The following is a 24,618-nucleotide window of genomic DNA, read 5'->3' as shown; positions in this document are numbered from 1 at the left end:
TGGTTGGTGAGCAGGGGGAGGGGGGGAGGGAACAGAGGTTTGTTTTACCTTTTGATTTTTTTATTTGATTTTATTTATTTTCTTTTTTATTTTTTCTGGAGGGGAACCTGGGGAAGGAGATATTGTAAATAAAGAAAACATCTAATAAATGCAAGGACAAAAGTATGCAGGAAGATACACTGACTGCCCAGGAGGATATGTCTGCAGACTGACATTTTGGATGCTGTTCATTACGTTTTTACCTTCTGCAAAAAAATTTAGGGTGACTGCCTTTGTGCTATTAACATGTTCAGCACTGAAAAGGGGGTTTCTTCAGTTCCTGGTACTTCTCAAACCATTTTTAAAGATATGGAAGAACATTTCCCCTTTGAAATCGCAGACCTAGCACTACGCAGCCAAATGGTTCTAAGACAGTGGTTTTCAGCCTTCCCTTTGATATAGCTCTGCATGTTGTGGTGACCCCCAACAAAAATTATTTTTGTTCCTACTTCATAACTTACTTTTCTTGCTACTTTCTTGCTACTGTTATGACTCATAAATATTTGATATTCAGGCTATCTGATAAATGATTCCTGTGAAAGGGTCATTTGTTCCCCACAAAAGATGACAACCCGCAGGTTGAGAAACTCTGATCTGGCCCCAGATGGGAGCTCTGAATGCCTAGATTCGATTATGTCCACACAGGGTCCTTTGTGCAAAGGACTCACCACCCACAGCAACATCTGGGAAGGGTGCTGGCCTTCAAACTGTCTCTGCTCCATTTCCTTCCAAGTTGAAGAACAAGCTTCATTAACATATGGTTTGGATCTGGAAGGGGCAGCTTCTGGAAGCTGCACTGGCAAATCCGAAGCCTGAGGTATGTCTAATACATCTATGGACAGTTAATATGTAGCTTCTGTTCCGGCTCCTGCCTTGCAGAGGTGCTTACAACCAACGGGCTAACACAGAGTGATTAACTGCTCCACTAGCTAATTTGAGTATATTAATATTAGCAGTTTCGGTTCATATGCTAGAACACAAGAAAGAAATGTCTTGCTGCCTGAGACAGAAATAAAGGAAAACTGTCTTCTGCAAGCGAGAACCCAAGCAGACAAGAAAACAGTGAGCTTTGTTTTTCTTGGATTCAGGGTCTGGCTGTAAATACAGGCCCGTTTCTCTTTATTCCTCAGGGTCCCACATAGGAATGCACACAGGGCTGCTTTTGCCAGGCCTTCCTGTGACCCTGACCAAGGTCTATGAATCTGATCCACATGGTGCCACAGTAATATCCTTCAATTTATTCTTCAAATCTTCACTTATGTCAGATTCTGGAATTATAGCTCCCTAAAGGAAATGAATGAGTGTGGAAGTCCACATTTTATTAGTGTAACAGGGACAAGAGTTCACACCAAACTATATAAAAAAAAAAAAAAAAAAAAAAAAAAAAAAAAAAAAAAGGTAAAATCTGTAAAAAACCATGATCTTATGCTCAACAGGGCTGTTGAATCTTAAACATTTCAAATCAATGTATAACAGGTGAGAGCATTCTGTGTGGCCCTCCTACAAGCCAGGAATAGATCAAGTGTTGAAACACAAATTTGTTTTGGGTTTGCAACTACTTTGAAAGGTAAGGTGCATGGGTATGCCTCCCATGGACAATTCTTTTGGAAGCTGGAGAGGACATGCACATACCGGACAGGTGGGGATGCTCTGATCCCACTGGGTCATGCTCAGACTCTCCTCCAAGCTGGTGCACTTCTTCATCACCACATCCCAGCCACAGTAAGGGTCCTGAGCGCCAATGCAGGCACTGAAAGCACACATGAAAATACATTGACTGTGCAGTTCCTTCACTGTAAGAAAATATCCACAACATATTCCTGGAATGGAGATCATTCAAGGGTGACCTATGAAACAGACCTAGGTGAGGTAGGGGCTCAGTGAAGGACTGGAAATCTTCTGCTTCCTGCCTTGACATTTCCTGGCTGTGATACATCGGAGCTGGGAGGGACCCAATAGTGAACTAGCTCAAAGTAACACATTTATGTTTGTATCTCCTGAGAAGGGCCACAGTCATTGCTCACTGACAGAATGATACATTGAGCATGCACCTCACCTTGGGATTTGCTCTGCCTGTAACCCCATTTTCACAAATATGGGAAATATAGCACAGCTACTCTTAGAGAACCATTCAAAGGGCTAAAGTTTCTTTATTATTATTATTATTATTATTATTATTATTATTATTATTATTATTAAAGTAACATGACCACTGGTTAAATCCAGCTTTCCAAAGGGGAGACATTTGATGAACTCCTTCTTTTACTCAGGGTCTTCCTTGCCTGCAAAGCCACCTGGACCTCAAGCAAGCCTTCTGGCTTAGAGTAAAGGTTTAGAACTCTGAAACTCTGCCTGAAATAACAGTTTCATCTTTCTACAATGCTGAAGGTTCTGGTTGTTTTAATTCCATTACTCCTTAAATATTACAGCTGCTATCCAAACACAAATGCCCATGCAATAGAAAGTCCACATACTTATAATTTCCTCTTGGTCTACACCAAACCAATCATTAAGACTTATTATTTTTGGAAGTTGGGTCTCTTAAAGAGGCCACATGGAAAAGAAGAGTTTCCAATGAATGGAGCCATGGTAATAGTGGCATTTTTTTTCTTCTTGGTTTTTATTTCTTCTAAAACTCAATAAGAATAAAGGTGAAAAAAATCAATGAATTTAAGGTATTTGATTAGAAAAAGTCACATCAACATTGTGAAACACTTGGGTAAAACTAATTATTAGTATTATTTAATCTTCTCTCCTGACAGTAATTTTGTCACTTAGATTTAAATATATACTATGGTAAAATCAAATACTAATATTTAATATGCTACAATATAATTATCAACTTTAGAATTGTTACCAGGTCAAGAAAAAACTACATTGGTAGGATTTACAAACGATTCTCAGTTAGGAAAATAGCATCTTACTGTTGAACACACTCAAATACAATGCTTCCCACACAGCTTCATTCTTCCTTGCTCCACAGCAGAAAAGACAAATGAGCCACACTCTGCTGAAAGGAGCTCAGGTGGTTGGGACACTAGAGTCTGAAGCAACAGGGGCTAGTCTCCAAAGTCTGAGGACTGAATCAAGAACCACTGAGGCCCAGAAAAGACCCAGGCTGCCCCGTAAATATTTCACACTTCAAAGGGAAAGCAGACTACTGAAGAGAAAGCGTGTTTCTTTCACACACTTGAGTCTCTTATTTATTCAGACAGATAAATGTCTCGTGAAGAAATTGCTGTGTGGAGCAGGATCTGGTAAAATGGGTGCAGCCGTGTGAAAGCAATCTGTGGACCTGCCAGTTTACCTTCCGTTTGGTTCAAACTGCCCTACCGTATTGTATTCCATGTGGTACATTGTCTGCTTTTAGACAAGGCTGATCTTGAGTTGGATATCCTACTACCTTGGTATTCCAGGCCCTGGAACAGTAAGAAAGCACTCCCATGACCAACACTACCATGTAGTGTGCTTGATTTTTGACATGTATGTGGAGCACAGGGGGGCTTTGCCCAACTTTCAGTGTGATATGCATAGAATATAAGGATGCCATCTCAGAAAGACCTACATTAACTGATAGTAACCTTTCATCAAGAAAGAAAAGGAACTATGTTGTACTAAATTGTTATTCCTATTGCTAACCTATTGTGTAACTTCCATCTCTGTTACTGATCTTATGATCACATACACAGAGCATTCGAATTCTTGCTCATTGTCTCTATCCAGGGTCCAAATGAGTCCCAAGTTCATAATGTTTTTATATATAGGATGTTTTATCAGCACATGGGAATGGTTATATTCTAAAGTCGAGAGTTTAGTAAATTACGGGGAGCTTAGGCACTGCTGCTTTGAGAGTTTGGGGGCAGGTCTAAAGCCAAGGATGATGCTGAGGCCCAGGTTCCATGGAACTGTGTGCACAGCTGTGCACCTGAAGCTCAAAAGTAGGGGCCTTGTGGTGTAGGTATCAGATAGGGGTGTGTATTATTAGTAAGACCTTTCAGCTGTGCTTCTCCAATGACAAATAAAACTATCTAGCTAACTGGTTAGAACACACCAATTACTTAGATTTCCATTTAGGCCAGGAACATGCTGTTTTTAAGTATGCAACAGGAAAGAGACTCCCAAACTGTTAGTTAGCTACAGTCCTACTAAGAGAAACTCAGAACCTATAGGAGTCAATTTTACCTATGGATTATTTTTAGCACACTTGGTTATGCTCAGACACCTGTATGCCACTTCTATCACTATAGTGGTAACATGATTACACTGAAATAGTTCACAAATAAGAGATAATGGAGAAAAACACTTGTGATACAGAGGTATAGGGAGGAGGGCTTGGCATTGTAGAAGACAGGTAGACTACAATGATCTACAGGATGTTGTGCATACATTCTCTTTGATTTTACTGTGTAGCCAAGGTTGCAATATATGTTATCGCCGGAAGTAGATCTATCATGAAATGTAGGCTTACTTTATGAGATTCACTAAAATGATCAATATTAGTGATTCTGCATGTATAATACTATCTTTGGTGAGACACCTCTCAAACTGGGCATGCTTCATACCCTGAATAATGAAGCCTGTGCCTTTTCCTGATAATTGCACAATGAGCAGTAATGTAATGTACAATTACTAGCTCTAGTGGAGGTCACAGAGGTTTATGTTCTGCTTTCCATCACAGTTTGAGAGTTTCCTCTTCACCCTAGTAGGGTTCAAGGGGTATTACAATAATGCTAAAGAACATTTTGTTCCAGCCTGAATCTTCCTGGGAGTCCTCTTACAGAGAGCTCTGTAGTGTTGTAAGTAGCATGTGGGTATATGTGATTTCTCTATATTTAAACAGTTACAATCATTGCATGTAAACAGAAGTTGCCACTCACCATTTAATAGCTCCAGAGTCACACATTGAGTGAAAAATTTATTGAATGTGTTGTCATGACCTGGTGCTTAGTTCTAGAAGCTGAGCAGTAGAATACCAGTAATGATTCAGATAAGGCTTAAGAAATAATTGGACATTAGGTGAGGGGATTGGTTCCTAACATGGTATAGAATCAGGTATAATGATAAATCCATTTTGGGATAAAATGTAATACAACCCCAGGAACCTTTGACTCAATTCTACATTAGATATTCAGATAGTTTTATTTATGGCAGAATTTCTCATTAGTCTCTGAGCCCCACACAGGCAGGGTCAGGGATGCATCATTTGTCATCATACACTCAGGAACTGGCTTCGTGTTTAGAATGTATTAAGCGCTATAAATACATTGTGAATGAACTGATGAAGGAAATCCATATACTTTCCAGGCTAAGCGAATGAATGCCAGTGTGGTTAAAGCTTCAGGACATTGAGTTTTGGAAATCAATGAATTAATTGTGGAAGGGGAATATTTACTTTGTAAACTGAATGTTCATCAAAAGCTCCTCCTGGATGCTTGCATGATAGCAACTAGTGGACTGAAGGTGTCTCACTGAGACCATGGAGGGCCATGTTATTTTCTCAGCACATGGTATACTTTGCAATTGGGCAGATGGTGCCTTTAGGACATTTAATTAATAATGGTGTCAACCTTTTACGTCTACCTCTGAAAACTTTGCCCTTTCAAGCAATGGATGTCCTACAGTACTTAATTTCCATACTAATTTTCTTAATGAGGTATTAATTCCTTTATCTTAATGACACCATTACAGTGATTGAATTAAGAGTGGTCAGACACCAGCTCTGCCCAGTGATGTCCAAGATTTTTTTCTTAATGGTTCCATCTTTCCTTCCAGTTTTATAAAACACAATTCTAGAGGTGTTTATTTCCTGATTCACCTATGGCCATATTTGTTTCTGGACTGTTTTTTCTTCTAAGCCCAATTACGTCACAAAACAGGATCACAGACTTCCACTCTTTTTGCTATTTAGCTTACCTTACCTTTCTAATTCTCCACAGAATGCTAGCCACCCTTCACTAGGTTATGAGAAGACAGCAGGAAATTCAGAACAGGGCCTACTTGGCAATTTATCAAATATATACTGAGCCTCTTTTGAGGTATACATAGTGCTGGAGGCCAAAGGAACCTGAAAACAGAGGCCAAGCCAGGCCTTGGGACTAAAGATGATGCAGCAGGATAGAAGCTGTGCTATTCTTAGTGTCTGCTCTAAGGCTATAGTCAATGCTGCTTACACATGCTCTCTTAGATTCAGGTGGATCTCTCATGTATAGATTGCAAGCTCAATGACCTGGTGGGCTAATCTTGTGTGGGGAATGAGTGTCAAAAAAAAAAAAAGTAAAGAGAGAATACACAAGAGTTTCCAAGGTCTTGAAATTCTACAAAAGTCAGAAAATATTAGATTTTGTAGTAAATCTTTGCAATTTAATCATTTATTTACTAAATTTAATAGTTCGTTTCTGTATTAGCATATGTGATTGAAGTACATCCAGTCAAAAGACATATTGCTTCAACTCAGGAATTAGTGGATGAAAGTCTATAGACCACATGTACCCTGCTGAGTTTTACCTAAATAGAACAAACAGGGAAGTTTTTCACTCCAGCACCATGACAACTGTTCCTAAGTCCATGAAGCCAAGCCATACGATATGGCTCAGTGGCAACAGATGTACCACATAAGCTTCAGCAGAATGCTACAAAATATTTCTGGAACAGTGGGTTTCCAGGAGTTGCTCTAAAGTCATTCCCTTGCCACCTGCCTCCTCTGAGAATTCTAGGGCTGATCTCATAAAGTTGGACCCCATCGCTTAAGAGACTGTTGTAAATTCTCAATGGCTCAGCATCTAAGGGAAGGCCTCTACATGAGCGGGTGCCTTCGCTGTCCTGTGGCATTGGTCACAGACTCTACTCTTTGATGTCTTTCTTTGGAGTACTGTGTCTAAGAGATAATTTTTTCTCATCTTGATTGGTTGTCTAAGTCAAACTCTCTGAATCTAAAAGCAGCTAGTATAGTTTATATATTTATTGTCAAGCTTTGCTCAGTCCATATCCTTGACTTGTCCCGATGGCCACACATCAAGGAAAAGCTCATTCTTTGCTACAGAGATTTTATACTTGGGGATATTCTTCTTTCTTTTCCAAGGAACATTTGCTGAGCTGTGGATCTAGTCAGTGTACATATACTTCTTAAAATGACTTGAAAAATGTGTGTCAAAGGCACTCCCACTAATCTCCCACACTTTCACTTGCTGAGAATTGAAGAGCTGTAACTATCTTTGGACTTGCAAGACTTCCATAGGCGGGAATGGAGAAAAGCCTGACTTCGACATATGGCTATGAAAGCCTGAGTCGTGTGGTCACTCACCTCTGCCTCCTAACTCAGTGAAATGGGGACTCTCCAAGTCCAATGTCCAAGTCTATCAACACTCTTAAGTACCAGGTTATGATTTCGCATCAGTGGATAAACCAGGTAGGGATTCGTTAGTGTCTTTTGTGTCAGCTCCATCCTGTGCTCTGCCATCTAGAACTTCTCTCTCTTCCAAGGTTACAGATTAACACTGGCAAAGGGCCCAGGAGGTGGCACTCATGAGGTATTGTCAAACATTGACCTACAGCTGAGATGTTAGATCCAAGGTACCTCAAAGCCTTGTAAATATCAGCTCATGTCATAAGATAGATAAATATGTGTGCTCAGTCATTACATGGAAATGATATTCACAGAGATGACTGCAACTCCAAAAACCTGGGTTTGGCTTGATCATTTGCATGATTTTCTGTGAGATTTATTGAATAGCAGCATTCAACCCTGCTCACATTAAAATAAATGTACTTAGTCACTTTTGTGACAAAATGTGACTAAACTATAACTTTAAGGCATTTTTCTTCTAAAATAACTTGTAGAGAAGCGCTCATGCCAGCAAACTGTTTTGTGAGCTACAGTGAAGACAAAGCATGGACAGGAAGCATCCTCCCCCAAGGATGTAGGGTTGCCCTGAGAAAATTGGCACAGACACTCAGTTTGGGATGCTTTGGGAGCCTGTGCTATGCTGGTGTCAACTGCCACAGGGCAAGGGCAAAGATGAGGAAGCGGATAGGGAGACAGCATGGCTAGCAAATCTCGTGTTCTTGGTCCTAGAGCAGTGGTTCTTAATCTCCCTAAGTGTTGAGACCTTTAATAATGTTCCTCATGTTGTGGTGATCCACAACCATAAAATGATTCTTGCTACTTCATAACTGTAATTTTTCTACTGTTATGATTCATAATGCAAATCTTTGTTTTTCAGTGGTCTCTTGGAGCATCACAACTCATAGGTTGCGAACCTCTGCCCTAGACAAGTCTATCTTGAAAAAAAATGTAGCAGAAAGTGAACTCAGTAGCTCATGAAATTAGCCCCTATCTGTGGTGACTTCTCTGCACAGAGTGAACCATCAATATAGCACGAATGTGGGAGTAAGCAGGCTGGCCCTGGTCTTAGTGAGTCACTGAAGATGGTATGTGACCTTGAGTGGGAGACTAAACTGACATGTGGACTTCCAACCTTCATGTGAACAATGAGAGTTTCAGACTTGCCTCAATGATCAAGGAAAATGTGGCAGAAATGTAAAAACTACTTTGAAATTACATAAATTATCTTTGAAAATTAGTTAATCAACAAAAGGGAAAATATAAAGATTCTCATGAGACAATTTTCTCCTTCAAAAGTGTCATATTTACAACTGAGGCACATTATGTGCCTAAGCTCACTTTCTCTTTTTAAATACTGCAGAGTTCCATTTATGAGGTTGATTTACTAAAACTACAACCAAATTATTGATAGTTTACTAAAAAACGGCATTGGGTAAAAAAAAAAAATTATTACATAGCTCTGTTATTAGCCCATTCCTAATTGATGTACTTCATTAAGCATATTTATGGAGAATTAAAATTGTTTCTATAAACAACAAACGACTATATTTTCTATAAATCATTTTAAAAATCCAAGCATTCAGTGTTTACAAAATAGTCTTCTTGTGAGTTTTAACTGGGGAGGCTTTCTCGTCCTTCCATATGAAGAGGACCCTAGAGAAGCACATCGGAAGACACACAGAGAGGTGCTTGGTTCATAGTTTTTAGAATTTCCTTCTCAGTGGGAATACTAAGAGCCAAACACAAGCGTACCAACTGTGGCACACAGAAGCCCAGTGTATGGGCTCACAGTGGAGCTGTGCTCGCTTGTCATTTCACTCTGAGCAGGTGAAAAATAAACAGAGGGGAGATTCAGCCACACGAGCTTTTCCTCTACTATGGAGACTGAGGATGTACATGTGGCTTTATTCTCCTCCGAGGAAGCAAGAACTGTTCACTTATGGCATCTGCACCTGGTGGCTCCAGCCCCTGTGGATTCCAGATGGGGTTGATGGATGATGGTGTGACAGACAGCAGGCACCATACCTCTGTTGGTAATCCTACCCGTGATTTAGTTTCCTGAGCTGAAGGAGCTGAGGTGACCTACAATCGCTGAATGAAAGTGCAGTGAAAGCAATGAATTGTGTCATGCTTTGCAACTGCACTTGTGGTCAATGAATGCAAGCAATGCCGCACATGGCACAGAGCCATGTTTTCCTGCCTGTGACCCTGTCCTGACCCCAGCAAGTCCCCAGGAGAACTTGGACCTAACAGAGTAAGACATGGGAAACGGTTTTCCTTCCAGCCATGGTTGGCTAGGATATGCCTCTTGGCTCTACCCTAACCATCCCTGTTATTCAGTGAATGATCAGCACTCAGAAAGGAGTGACATCTACTTCAGACTGGACTTGCAGAAACATGCACAGAGTAAGTTTCAAAGAGCCATTGGTTAAAGTTAGAAATCAGAGACATGTAAAAGAGGCTCACCAATAAATGTTACTATGTACTAACAATATTCACAATACAACTCATAAGACTATCCTGATACTGTTCTTCAACTTTTTCTGATACCAAGGAAATGTTATAAAGATTTCATTTGATAGAACCATCCTGCAGGAAACATTGTAATGGTTATACATAAAAAAAGAAAAACGAAAAAAGAAAGAAAAGAAAAAAAAAACCTTCCATCTACATTGAGAACATGCAGAGACCTTTTGATTTCACAATGTATACATCATCCCATTTGATTCTATAGCAAGTCACATGTGAGCTGAGACAGTGAGGTTGAAGTACGTTAAGAGCTGGTCAAAATGATCAGTGACAGGTGTGTACTATGAATTTCCTGCCTCCGGCTCCCTGTATAGAAACAGAATGGCCTGAGCATGGCAGGGTCTTGCAAGTAGTATAGTAAAAATGTCACTTCTGCATAAACCCTCAGGTATGTCTTGCTTAGGGGAATAGCTCTAAGCAAAGCTACCAAGCTCTCTAGAGCAGAATTTGTGTCAGAGGCCAGAATACACTTCCAGTTTCCAAGTTTCCAACACTATAAACATTACAGAGCTAGTCAACTAGTGTCCACAGTTCTCTTGCATTTCCTAAGCACCTGGGCCTAAGTGCTTCCAAACTGAACTTAAAAATACATTGTGGGTAACATTGGATGTTCCCTAGAAAATTAGAGGATAGGGCTGGAGAGATGGCTCAGCCATTAAAGGCTGGCTCACAATCAAAAAATGTAAGAGGAAAGACCTCGGAATGGGAAAGCATTTATGGGCACTTGGCTTTCCCTGTACCTCCAGGATTTCCTTCCCATAACTAACCGATTACATGACAATGGGACTTTAGGAATAAACTACAGACAAGGGTGTTAGGGAAAGGACATATGCTGTGAATGATCCAGATAGATGGAGCTTTGGGCCAGCATTTATGTTTCTTCACAGGGGCCTCTAAAAAGAGCATGAACCTACTTTATCTTATATTCTCTCTCTCTCTCTCTCTCTCTCTCTCTCTCTCTCTCTCTCTCTCTCTCTCTCTCTCTGTGTGTGTGTGTGTGTGTGTGTGTCTATATTCAAATAAAATATTAACTTATCCTAGGGCACTAAATCCCAACATTACCACTGAGAGTTATCATACACTGAATAATTCACTTTCACACCTATTATTGCTCATGATTCTTAGCCACATGGTTCCTCCAGAGATATCCAGAGTTAGTAGCATCACACACAAAAAATTCAGTGAAGACCCTGTATCCTGGAATACAAGCACATAAATGTATGGTTCTACAGCCTGTTGACTGCTGAAGACTTGAAAGGCTGACACAGGTGCCCTCACCCTTTGGATTCCTTACCTGTGTGTTTGATGAAAGTGGCACCTCTTCAGGGGGATCTTGACCACATGCTCCTGCAGCCCCACAAATAGGACACTCTGGCTGTGGAGGATCTGCAGGCTCCTGATGGGCTCACTCCTCCTCTCTGGGAAAAGCTCAATCTCTTCCAGCAAACAGCTGCCTGAGCTCGGACTCAGGGGTGCTCGGACTTTCTTGATGGTGCCATAATCTGTGAAGACAAGACAGGAAGAAAATAGAGCACACAGGTAGCACAGCTGCCCTCAGCTGAGCAGAATATGTACAAAGCACACAGCCAGAATTCTTCAGCCCATGAAGTCATTTGAGCATCTTCCAAAAATGCAGAGGCCTCTTCGGTAGGCCACACTGCATGGAGAATTAAGGCATTGATGTTCTTTAATGCTCTGCAGTGATACTCCAGTGCAGCCAGTGGTGAGCACTGCTGATCCACCACTTATCTCTTCAGTTGCAAGCCTGGGAACAAGAGGCATGCTAAACCTTACTGAAGATTAAAATAGCTGCAGAAAAGCAGGAGAGAAAAATCCAAAAGGCACAATCTTGGGTCACTGATGTCAATGTGTTGATTGCTACCTATTCGCAGAAGAAGCAAAGTGACTTGGAACGTAAATACAAGGTCATTTTTCTTCTGTGATTTTGAACTTCACTCATGTGTGAACTGATTCAAGTCTTCCTGGACACAGGGTCATGCATTTAGGATTGCGCACGGTAAGGACCTCTGCACCATGTAACTCTGCAGATAGACTGTGAGGGATGCAGAGCAAGCTCCTTTTAGATCAGTGGTTCTCAACCTTTCTAATGCTTTGACAATTTAATACACCTCATGCGATGGTGACTGGTGACCCTACCTCCCAAACATAAAATACTTTTTGCTGCTACTTCATAACTGTAATTTTGCTACAACTATAAATCACCATATAAATATCTGATATGCGACTCTTGTAAAAAATGTCATTCAACCTTCAATGGAACCATGACTCATCAAGGTTTAAGGGGGATAAGTAACACTTCTGTAAGGAAGATGCACAGGAGTCTGAAGGGCACTGCTGTTTGTCTACAAAATCCAGATATCTTGAAACACCACCAGTAACTATCAGTGCTATCTGAAGCCATCTTGAAAGCACCAATAGAATAAGCCCATCATGATATCAAGCTTTATATCATGGTGATTCTTATTTGATAAACTCACAAGCAGCTTTAGAAGTTATCTTAAGAGCAGAAAGAAACCTTGGAAGCTTTGGCTTGAAGGAGCTTCAACCAAATAAATGGAAAAGACTAATGAGATAATACTTTACACTTTGTACCTTTATGGAAGTCTTAGATAATAGGACTATCTACATTTATAGAGAAAACACATGGGCACAATATTAGTTTGACTTTACTTAAACTGTAAACCTGAAATATCTCCATTTTCTCAAAAACTGTCTTCATATCATATATACAGTGTAACAACTGCTTAAGTTTACTTCAAGATAGCTGGTTAAATATTAGTGTTGAAAAATATCCAGCAAACATGGAAGACAGAAAGGAGCACGTCTATGTGTACTAGAAACCAGGCAACAATGGCCATTCAGAAAATTCATGGCTCATAAAACATAAGCATGAAAGACCATTTTGATAAAGCCTTTATTCTATAACAAAACTTCCTACTGATTTGGTGACCAGAGATCATAGGCTTGTGGAAAAATATCGGCTTTGGTGATTTCACTTCACCCTGCACAAGGCAATAGAAAGCATCTGTAATCACAGCTCGGAGGCCTGCACAGGGTACAACGGGAGCTTCAGGGACTAGAGGTGACTTCAGTTCTGATATCTCAGCCACAAGATTCTGAAACTTCTAAATAAAACACTGGCAGATGGAGCTGTCAGCTTCCCAGGGAGCAACAGAACATTCTACTCTTTTGTAGGATATTACAGTAACAGGGGGAATGTCAGTTCAAGTCAAAGGTTGGGAGAAGCCAGTATGGCTAACCTTGGTAAGTGACATGGCTCAAATAGTAAAAGAAGAAAAAAAAGTCACTGTGATAAAGCTGGACCTCCTAATCAATTTCTGAGGCAGTGAGGGGCAGGACAGATGAGAGTCCAACAAGAGAGTGACCATGACTACTTTGTGAAGGTGGCACATAACATGGTATTCAAAAAACATAGGTCTAAACTAGAACATATTCGACAGTTAACACTCTGAGAAACCTGCCAAAATTAATAATAACCCTGGAGGAGTCAACTTAATTGGTGCTTAAAATTCTTACAAAATTGCAGAAAGTATCAAATTTTAATAGAGCTTTAATAATTTGATTCCAATAAGATATCAGTGATGTAAAACATTCAACATATGCTTTTTTTCACACCCTGTTCCCAGTGCACCAGCCAATTGGTTCTTAGCTTTGGGTGAAAGATTGTAAATGAAGATTCTATGACCCAGGGCTCTGCTGTCTCTCTTTATCTATGGACATCTGGTAACATGATAACTCCCTTATGAATTCTCATTCCATCCATGTTAGGATTATTATAGAGTGATCCTGAGCCACACAATTAAAACTTAAGTCTGAATCCTTGCTGCCTTTCCCTCCCTTGCCTTAGCTTCACCCTTATTCTGTGCTCACATTCCCTCTGTCATGTCTCCCTCTCTTATGGTGATCTTGAAGATCAGGATATAAGGTAAGAAGCCATACCAGTTCCCTATATTCACCTTAATTTTATTTGTATTTTTGCCTCTTACGCATCCCCCTTTTTCATTTTCCTATAAAGAATTATAATGACTTTATTTTATTTTTGAAAACCCAGTGTGCTTTGTTCTCATCCTTCTTATGTTTACATATTTTGCTCTCACATTACTCTGTGCCATGTAGCCAATCCTTATCCCCGTGCTCTTTTCTTACCTACTTCGTGACATTCCTCCCCAGTCACGAAGTCCTTTACTTCCCAATCTTAAGTGTGGTTTTTCTCCATTAATCTTGTCCCTTATTTCACTTAATTACTAAATTATTTCTATGACTAACCTTAATTTCTCTTTAAATGATATTTTTATTAATTCATTGAGAATTTCATACAGTGTTTTATTGTATTCAGCTCCTCTTCCCCAACTCCTCCCAGATCCAACCTCTTTACACTCATGTGCTTACCTATACAAATAGAAGTTCTGTTCTATTATCTTTAAACATTGAATAAAATTTTTGTTGCCCAACTACTCTTGGCAGTGGGTTATGGGGTATGGTTGGCCTAAAAGAGGTCATCTTATAAAAGGAAATCCATTCTCCTTCTCACTACAGGTAACAAATGCTAATAGCCCCTCAGGCAGTGGTGCCATTTTTGCACCCATCTCTGCCCTGCACAACTTCCATGATGTGATTTCATTTGACTTAAGCTGACACAGGTCTTCGGTGTACTGTCTCAACTACTATGACTTCCTAAGCGCAGTGCCCTGCTGTGCCTAGAAAGCACTGCTTCCTCTGAGTTATTTCTGGTTGTTAGGATCTAACATAGTGTACATTATTGAGGCTGCTGTCTCTGCTCTGTTCATGATATAGTAGCTGGTTTTAACCACCTACTTAAACCAATGAACAGACAAACACAACTACAATCTTATGGTTGATCACTGATCATATCACTGAGATATGATCAAGAAAATAAGTGTAAAAATCTTCAGTGAAGAAACTGAATATCTAGTTGCTGAAATTAAAGAAGAAATATTTCAAGCACATGAAAATAAGTGGAACCATCTTAATATTTGATCTATTGTATATAAGTAAAACTTTAAACACAAAATAAACATGGTTAGGTCTACATGATACATTAAAGTTAAAATTGAAAGACTATAAAGGAAGCCCATTAAATTCTACAAGAAAAAGTCCACAAATGTGTGAAGACTAACTCATCCAGATAACATCTGACCTCTTAGTAGAAACCATAAGCACAAGCACAGTATTGAAGAATAAAGTCCAGATCCTGAAAATAAGGAGAGAACTACCAATGAGGGTAATTATCTCCAAAAATGTTCTCATTTGAAATTGATGGAGAGCAAAGATATTTCAAGAAAAGCACAAACTGGAATAATTCATGGTCAACCTGATACTGCAGAAGAAACAAACAAACAAACAAAAATCAGAGGAGGAAGAAAGTCTTAATTTTGGGGCATAGGAAAAATACATTTTGTAGAAATAATAAAAAAATTAATCATGACCAAATCAGCAAATTAAAAACTACTTATATGGATGGAGAGGAAGAGAAACAATATACATTTGAATCATTCAGAGAAGCAACCAATTTAATGTGAAGAATCAGTCAACAGTCTTTCAGTATTAACTCAGAATATAAATGGTCTTAAGTATTTAGTTAATACACACAGTCTAGCTGATTGGATAAGAACACCAGCCAATTGTTTGTTGCCTACAGTTTATGATCTGCTCTATGTGTCACAGTATAACTGAATGTAGGCACTGACAAAATACCCACGAAGGAATAGTAAGATGTTTCCTTGCATAGACATGTGCACACATCAAAATCACACATGTAAGCTTTGGGAGAGGATCCTTTCCCCAGCTCTCCATTTCACTCCAATGATTTCTTAGTAAATATTCTCTTTTGATTTTCTACTTCAGTTTCTAAGGCATCTCCAACCATGTAGTGAATTAGTGGCATCCCTGGCAGTACTTGTCATGTCAAATTGTAGAATTTGATTGCATCTTTGATTCTCACTACACATCATGAGTACTTTAAATCATCCATGCCTCCATGCCATAAAAAAAACAAACAAAACAAAACAAAAAAACAGATGCTGCACGAAGCACCTTTGCTAGGATTTGAGACTACTGTATGTTATGAATTGTAGTGTTTTCACTGAACATACAAAGCATTCTGCATTATAGAAACCTGGCAGTCTATTTATGAAATAGGGTATTAATAGCTTCCTACAATTATTCCTCAACATTAAATTATCAAATTACTTTACCACTGAATTGTATTATAATGTTTGGTCTTAAAAACTGCTATTTTAGTTTCATGGTATATTTTATTAAAACTTTAAAATAAATTTTGGCTTTAGATTTCAACAGAATTTACAACCACTTTTGAAATGGCTAGTCTTGGCATTGATGATTATGAAAGCAAACTATTTGTAATTAAATCTGGAAAATGTTAAAAGTTTTCTTTATCTTGAAATATCAAATATCAACCAAGATTTAAGAAATGATCAAGATATGTGTATATATATATATGCTTATACTTTGTTTTATAACACATTTCTTTATGCTTTATTTCCAGTGAATGTTTAATTTGTATATCTGTTTCTTATGTATCTATACCTCAAGTCACTTGAAAATTTATCGAGTGAAATGAGGTCACAAGTGGAATTAGTTTAGGAAAAACTACTCTATAAGAAACATACTTCACTGGCAAAGATACATACAGGCTCAACAGGAAATGCTGAAAGGGAATATACCAATAATGTTGGAGAAAAAAAAGAAGTAGCTGTTGTCATATTTGATAAAGCATACAAGATAAAGTTAGAGAACATAAAAGGTCACATTATTTCAATAGAGGAACATTCAACAGTGCTGCAGGCACACTCAGTCAGGTATGGTGGCATTTCCATTTTTGTGTCTAAAAAACAAGGTAGGTAGGTAGGTAAAGACACATATAAATGATTACATATGAGATGAACATTTCTAAGAGTAAGGGAAGAGGGTGACAGCCTGGAGAAGTAAAGACTATCCCATGCAGTGTCTCCAGACCACTCCTCCAGAAACTGGATACCTTCCTTGATATGCCTGCTAGTGACAACAGTGGAATTCTTGGCAGAGATCAGTATAGCATAGGAACAATCTTTTCCATTGGCTTTTGCTAGTGATCAAAATTGGAGACATGGAAGAGCAGACCATACATGAAAAAATGTCTTGCTAAAGGGAACTGCTGTAACATCAAAGCATAAATTTCTTAACAATCATTGCCATTAGAAAATGAACAAAGGGAAAAGCAAAGAGAAAACGAAATGGCATAAAATGTAAAGTTTGCACATGTCACAAATATAGAGTAAGTGTAATTTCAACTTGACTACGGGGATAGAAATATTTCAAAATCCCCACAAAGAATTTTAGATGTGAGAAATGGTCCCAGAGCTTACAATCCTTGTTTTCCCTAACCTTCACAATATGGAAATAGGTTCACATCTTGGGACAAATAAGTTACTGAGCAAGCTGTGTAAAGATTAACTGAAAACAAGATGGAGATTTTTCAGTAGAAGATAAATTGGGTTTAAATGAAATTCTATTCTAGGAGCAGTTTGGCTATCAAGCTGTGAACTCCACCTAGCCTTTGTGTGAAGAGGTGGGAATGCATAGGTTATCTAGACCATCACCATCGAGTGGAGATAGCTATGATCCATTGAAGTAATTAAAAATATTTTCCACAAACTATAGGTTTAAAATGGCTCAAACATTAATTTTGTTTTATATTCAATGCAATATATTATTTATGTCATATTTTGTATATGGTCATAAAATTTCTAGGATATTTTAATTATTTTATTAAATGTTTGAAATCCATAATATATTAATTAATTGTAGGTACTTGTGATGCTATGGTTTAAGCTAACAGACAACTTAGGGATATACGTGATGATATCTTGATTCTTTCAATAGAAATCCAGGTACCAAGCACCCCACCCATAAATAAAGGACAACTTTATGCTCCCTAATATGAGAGCTTCATTTTTCTGTATCACATATTAAACCTTACTGTATTATTTCATTTTATTAATAGGTTCTTTCTCTACAAATGCTTGATCACCTGTGAATGTGATAGCTGATCTTCACTGTTAACTTTACTGGATTTAGAGTCACCAAGGAGACATATCTCCGGGTATATCTGTGAGGATATTTTTAGGGATATCTACCTGGAAATGACGACATCCCACTTTGAATGTGGGTAGCACCATCCCAGGAGTTGTAATCTCAGACTGAATAAAAAGGGAACAGGAGGAAAGTGAGCCATTTCCTGCTCTCTACTTCCCAATCCATGACTCCTTCCTCCATATTTTCCTTACCGTGATGAACTGTATCTTTGGAATAATTCCTCCCCTAACCTATTTCTTGTTAGTCATTTGTTACAGTATGGCAAGTAAAACACTAAATGGTACCAATTGCTCTGTTCTCCAAGTAAAGTATTGGAGCATCATCAAGCTTAAGGTATGGGCTACATAGTTGGGGAATATAGCCATGAGCCCAGAACCTGGACTACAACCCCTGTGAGTGAAGTGATCATAGGCAGGTATCTGGTGTTCCGTGAGAGTGGATGCAATCATTTGTGAGGTCATTTTAGAACCTGGCAGATTATGACCTAAGAGACTCTTCTATCTGCTCTTCATTGCCCAGAGTTTCCCACTCTCCTAGAAGTGAAGCTCTCATCACTCTTCCTTGGAATGTGGCTCTCTACCAGAGCTTTGAAAAGACATTGACAGGACAGATGGCCACAGCGTGAATACAACAGCAATTTATAGTCCAGGTCCTAATGAACTGTAAAGGCTGACACAAGACTATACAGATGGAAATCAAGAAGAAAACAAAACACATCCTGGACAGTGTTATGACAACTTGGTACAAACTAGAGTATCTGAAAGAAGGGAGCCTCAATTGAGAAAATGCCTCCATCAGATCCAGTTTTAGAGCATTTTCTTGATTAGTGGCCTCAGCCCACTGTTGGTGGCTCCATCCTTAGACTAGTAGTCCTGGGTTCTATAAGAAATCAAATTAAGTAAGCCATGATGAACAAGACAGCAAGCAGAACCCTTCCATGGCTTCAGCATCAGCTTCTGCCTTCAGGTTCCTGCCCTGTTTGAGTTCCTGTCCTAACAATTTTTGATGATGAACTATGACTTAACTAAGCCGGACACATCCCTCTCCCAGTTGCTTTTGGTCATGGTGTTTCTTCACAGCAATAGTAGCCCTAACTAGGACATATGATGTGTTACTCCTACATTATGCTAAAGGGGGAGTACAGATTTATATCATAATGTACAAGAAAAAAATTATGCAAAATGTTGGTAAAGTTTCCCTCTAATGTAGGGAATGAGGTAATTTTTTTTCTTGGAGACTATAAATGCTGAGTTTCATCTTTAGTCATCTCTAAATAGAAAACAGTGTCTAAATAAAATTTTCAAGTGACATGACAGAGCCTATATAAACACTTTTGCAGTTAAAGAGTTCAAGGTTCATCCAGGCTCTGTAAGTTCAAAGGACAGAATACCAAACCAGTATTTGGAATCCTTTTACATGGGCCAAGTTTTTGGCCTGGATTTATTTGAAACAATGTTGTTCTGAAAGTACTGGGAGAATGACAGAGAATCTCCTCAATTGTCCATCAGCAGCAGTGTGGCTGATGGGTCAGTTAATGTCAGCCGAGAGGGCAGAACCATTGGCAAGTAGAGTCTATCCAAGACAGGGTTGAAGTTCTGATTGATAGATATGTATTTGTCTTCTGGAATTCACTACAGGAAGAGCCAGTGCTCAGGTGATGCCTACTCCAGGAAACGTCTGACTGACCCATGAAAAAGTGAAGCAGGCAGAACAACAAAACCACCTCAAAAAAGGAACCAATCAACTACCAACACCACCAACAAAAACAAAGTATTTCTGTTTTTTTTTTAATAAAAGGCTTAAAGATTTGAATACACACTAAAATGTTTACAATAAAATATGGCCTTTATGTAACCAAATCTTCTGCTACATAAGGTTTTATGTGCAAAATTTAATTATTAGTGACTGGGGTTTAATTGTATCTTTGCCTTTGGGGGGAAATAGCAGGTCTTTTCTAATTTTTAACGTTGTGGTGGCTGAAGTGGATTTAATAGTTTCAACAAGATTCTTTTTTCACTTAGAGAGCAGTAGTCAGTTTCAATACAATCAATTGAACGATCTCTGCCTGGTGAGCAAGCATGGCATCCAATAAGAAAGGAACTGCTATGAACCCAGCTGTACCCATCCACGGTTCTGAAGTCTCCATTCTCAGTGCCCTAGGATGCAACTGTGTTTGGATACACTGTGTTCTAAAAGACAACGGATATATAAAATGTGGTCAGTGTAGGTCCTCAGCTGATGTGACTTTCCAGAAACAAGTGTCTTTCCAGAAACAAGAGGCCAGGACATATATAGGCACAAGCATAGAGGATCATGAAAAGACTCACAGAGATGAATCTATTCATAAAGCAACGATAGAGACAGAGGGAAGAAAGAAGCCTGGAGGCATTTCACCTTAGACCTCCAGCCCCAACAGGTGTTGTCAATTTCTGATTTTCTAGTACTTATTCTGGTGCTCTCAGCAGATTCATAACTGCATCCACATCAAAAGTCAAGAAACACAAAATGTAGAGCTGGTTTCCCAGACCAGGGAAATTTCAAATTACATTTTCCCCTAAAATACTATAATTCAAATTTTAGTACATTAGGAAATAGGAAGACAACATAATAGTAGACACACACCATGCACAGGGTAACACCAGTGCAATAATCAATAAAATGGTAGATTAAATTGTTTTAACCTTGTATAATCACAGGGATCATACTTAGAAGCAGCTTATTATTTTAAAATTATTTTCATATTATCACATATTTAAATGTTTATATTCATATAAATATAATTCTGACACATAGTGTGTTTGTATTAAAATATAAAAACTAACATAGAAGATGTTAGTTTTCAAACCTTTGTGTTAATGTCTCTTCTGGCCTTTGAGGGAAAAATCAGTACTAAATGAGTATTCATAAGTGAACCATGAAGTACCTGAGGAAAACACCTCTGTTTATAACATTTCATTCATGCGGGGAGGGGAGGAGGAAGGGAGAGAGTCAGAGACAGAGAGAGAAAGACAGAGAGAGAGAAAGAGAAAGAGGAGAGGGAGAAAGAGAGGGAGAGAGAGAGAGAGGGGAGACTGGTGGGTGTTTATGCATGCATGAGTGTGTGTGTGTGTGTGTGTGTGTGTGTGTGTGTGTGTGTGTGTAGGTCTGCAACTATGTGGACATATACACATGCTGAGGATGATCATAGGTAATGTGCTTTAGCACTGTGCCTTATTTTCTTGAGTCAGGGACCAGGCTTCATCCTGAATCTAGAGGTAGGCTGGCAGCCAGCAATCTCTAGCACTCCTCCTGTTTCTGGTCACCAGACTGGTGTTGAGAACAGGTGTATATAGCACCACCAGCTTTTTATATGGTTTCTGGGGATTTGAACACTATCCTGTGCAGTGAGCACTGTTACCTGGCTGAGCTCATTCCCCAGCCCTAGTGTGAACTTCTTGGGACAGAGTTTCTAGAATTTTAGTTTTGTAAGCATTTCACAAATAACATCAAATCCTATTTTGCAGGAAGAGAGCAAAGGCATGAAGGATGGAGAGAGGAAATGGAGGGAAAAGAAACACAGCCAATACTCAACATCTGCTGTCACTGTGTGAAAACTATACTTGCCTTGACACTTGCCTATGATCAGGTAATTTTCAGCTCACTGCAGTGTAAACACGATGAGATGGAAGCACAAAGCTTACAGGAAAGCCACTTGACTTCATGTGAAAATGGCTTCATTCTAACACACTTATGATCCCCGACCAATTGAAGATGACTCAGAAAAATCTAATATATTTTAAAAATGGTAGTGGAATATGTTTTCATAGGATAAACATGGTTTGTCTGAAATGCAGTAAACAGTTTAGGAGATGGACATGTAACTCATTTAAGACATGGATACACTCTTACTTTGTAAGGAAAGGACAACCATCTGGCCAGCAACAGTAGGACAATAGATAAAGATGGAGGGATTATCACAGGGTGCTAGTTTATCATTTGTGCTCTGTTGAGAGTCTGTCATATTTCCAAGGGGATGTTTTCTATTCAAGATTCCAATCATCGAATACAGAACAGAAGAAAAACCCTTGAAAGGCATGCCGCACCTTGGACAATGACCCTCTGTGATGGTCAGAGATTTACTGTGGATTCCAGGACCACTCAGCAGGAAGCCAAGTGTTTTTATTTCTCACTGCACACTAGGCTATGGTTGCTTCTGTGCCGCTGTAATTCAGAGACATTTTTTTGTGTTTGTCTCATCGACCCAGTTACAGCAAAGATATAGAAAGCCTTTGTATTTGCATCTGCTACCAGCCAAGCATTACCAGTGCAGTAATGATGAAATACCTTCTCCCACTTACTGGGCAGCCTGTTGCTATAGCAACAGATCATTATATAAAGTTCATCAATTTAGCTAGCTGCTATCCCAATGTGGCAGACAACTAATACATTACCAAAGTTCTTTCTCTTCACTTGAAATTTGAACTAATGGATTAAATTGTTCTTGGTACTTGGAGTCAGCATTACATCTATACAGCAAAGGAGAATTCAGGGCAAAAAAAAAATGGGTTTTGCTGGCCAGTCTAAAAATAGATGTTAATGAACATTCTTATTAGATTTAAGTTATTTTTTTCCCAAAAAAGAATGTGAACACCAGCTGAGAAATTTTGGTCATTTATTTCATGTAGCAGTCTTTAATTTCAAAGAGTTATATTCAACTATGGCCTACACATCTAGATGTCACAGCACACAGGCTATCTTGTTCATTAGAATCTTCATGGCTAGCAAAACAGTCCCTGGCACACAGTAGGTACTGACAAAGTATACACAGTTCAGTAGCTGGGACATTCACCAACCAGGTAACTAGTGCTAACATTTACAAGTTGTGTAAGCTCTGTCTCTCATCCTGGTACCTAGTTCACAGTGTTGGGGCGATTAATAATATGATGATGACTGAGAATCAGCCATCACTCCTTTCTCATAGCTGCTTGGCCTATAGTTGAACAACAAACACAACCAGCTCCCTAACTCCATTAGTACTCAATACACACAAGCAGAGGGCAATGCTATTTCTTTTATAGCAAATTTGATTGCCTTGCAAAACAAAACTTCCACCAGCCTTTTTAGTAGGATGAATCTAAGCTGGTGCTTACAGGAAATTTACCACTGGAGTTTCCTGTGAATAAAAAGCATATTACATTAAAAACAAGAGTGCAATTAATAGAGTCCCATGGGTATCCTTTCTGAAGCTCTCAGCTAACCTCATAGCTTAAATCTAGCTCCAGCCATTCTGTTAAGGAAGCAATTCAGGTTTCTAAAAGGAAATTACTTTCTTTGGATTTATTGTATCCAAATTACAAAACAACCACCCAGTTGGCAGCCCTTGTCTGACATGGACCAGGCAATACTGCAGTCTAAATTATCCCCTTGCTCCCAATGTTGGGAATTACACTGTGTCAGCTCCTATTAGTTGTTGATTAAGATAGTTAAGAAAATCTGTGCTAAGCGTGTTTGCGCCTACAAAACATTAATTATCATTCCTCAATGGAAAAGGAAAATTATTTTCTCATTCTTTTGAGTTGTTTCCTTATGCCTATTATAAAATAATGCGTGATGGACCAAGCTGAGTCTGTGATTTCTCTTCAAGAATGGTTGTATACATTCCTACGTATCTTAAAGATAACCTTAGGTCTCTATTGTTGGCTTAGAACTTCTCACACAGGTTCAAAGAATTGGAACCTCACACTGTGTCCTACAATGCACAAGACCTTAAGGGATGCAGAACAACACCAGATATCAAGAATGTTGGTGCTAGGATAGAAGACTCAATGAGGGGCCATCCCACCTTCTAGCAGCTTCATCTCCGTCCCTTCCCACCCACAATTCAGGGGATTGATTGCCTTAGCTTGACTTCCCAAACACTCAGACCCTTTACCCAACTGCATCTATTGTTTTATTCTGCATTTTATCCCAAGAAGGCTTTCCCTTCCCTATCCTCCAGAAAGCATGTCTAGGAGCTGGTACCTCTCATCGGTACTCCAAGATGCTCCTCACCTGCAGTCTGTACACCCATGCAAAGTAATTTTCGCAACAGTGCGGGTAGTTTGTGAAATCAAACTACAGAACACAAACATCTGTATTTTTATATGGTGTCAGGTTCTCTGGACATTTAGTGATAAGCCTCATTCTCAGCCCTGGTACTTCGTCTACTCACCACACAACCAGGCACCAAGAAGGGTTTTCCTAAATGAAGGAATCTACTGTGGTTTCTACTTCTGCCTTAAACAACTTTCCTGTAAGTTCAGCTTCCAACTGCTTACACTTTTGATGTTGGTAATCATGAATCATAGCAAAGAACCACATAGATAAAATTCTGCCACTTGTTTGAAGAAATCAGGTAGATACATTGTCCACTGATTTCTATGTACCTCTTATGTTGTGTTATTCCTTAAACAAATCTGAAAAGCAAGGAGCTGATATGGTTAGCGATTTGAAAAGGAAGTTGTGGCCAGTCTGTCTGGGCTGGGGTCCAGAGCAGACCTTGGGCGCAAGCTCCGCAGCCAGTCCCACAACAC

At 39.1% G+C, this 24,618-nt stretch overlaps 1 protein-coding gene and 1 long non-coding RNA gene across 4 annotated transcripts in view; one reads left to right on the top strand and one right to left on the bottom strand.

The window, feature by feature from the left end:
- Sema5a (semaphorin 5A) overlaps window positions 1-24,618 on the bottom strand; it is a 441,538-nt gene that overhangs the window by 79,685 nt on the left and 337,235 nt on the right. For all 3 annotated transcript variants that reach the window (XM_031359853.1, XM_031359854.1, XM_031359855.1), the window contains 2 exons: window positions 11,205-11,412; window positions 1,672-1,789 (listed from right to left, as the gene is read on the bottom strand). In XM_031359853.1, the coding sequence (XP_031215713.1) occupies window positions 1,672-1,789; window positions 11,205-11,412 (326 nt within the window). The remainder of the gene's footprint in view (window positions 1-1,671; window positions 1,790-11,204; window positions 11,413-24,618) is intronic.
- Window positions 18,598-22,016, top strand: LOC116083130. Its single transcript, XR_004115599.1, has 3 exons — window positions 18,598-18,808; window positions 19,705-19,837; window positions 21,571-22,016. It is a non-coding gene; the product is annotated as an uncharacterized LOC116083130 (long non-coding RNA).

Source organism: Mastomys coucha, unplaced genomic scaffold (genome assembly GCF_008632895.1).
Source record: "Mastomys coucha isolate ucsf_1 unplaced genomic scaffold, UCSF_Mcou_1 pScaffold8, whole genome shotgun sequence".
NCBI classification, from domain to species: domain Eukaryota; kingdom Metazoa; phylum Chordata; class Mammalia; order Rodentia; family Muridae; genus Mastomys; species Mastomys coucha.
This window is presented reverse-complemented; position numbering and strand designations above follow the sequence as displayed.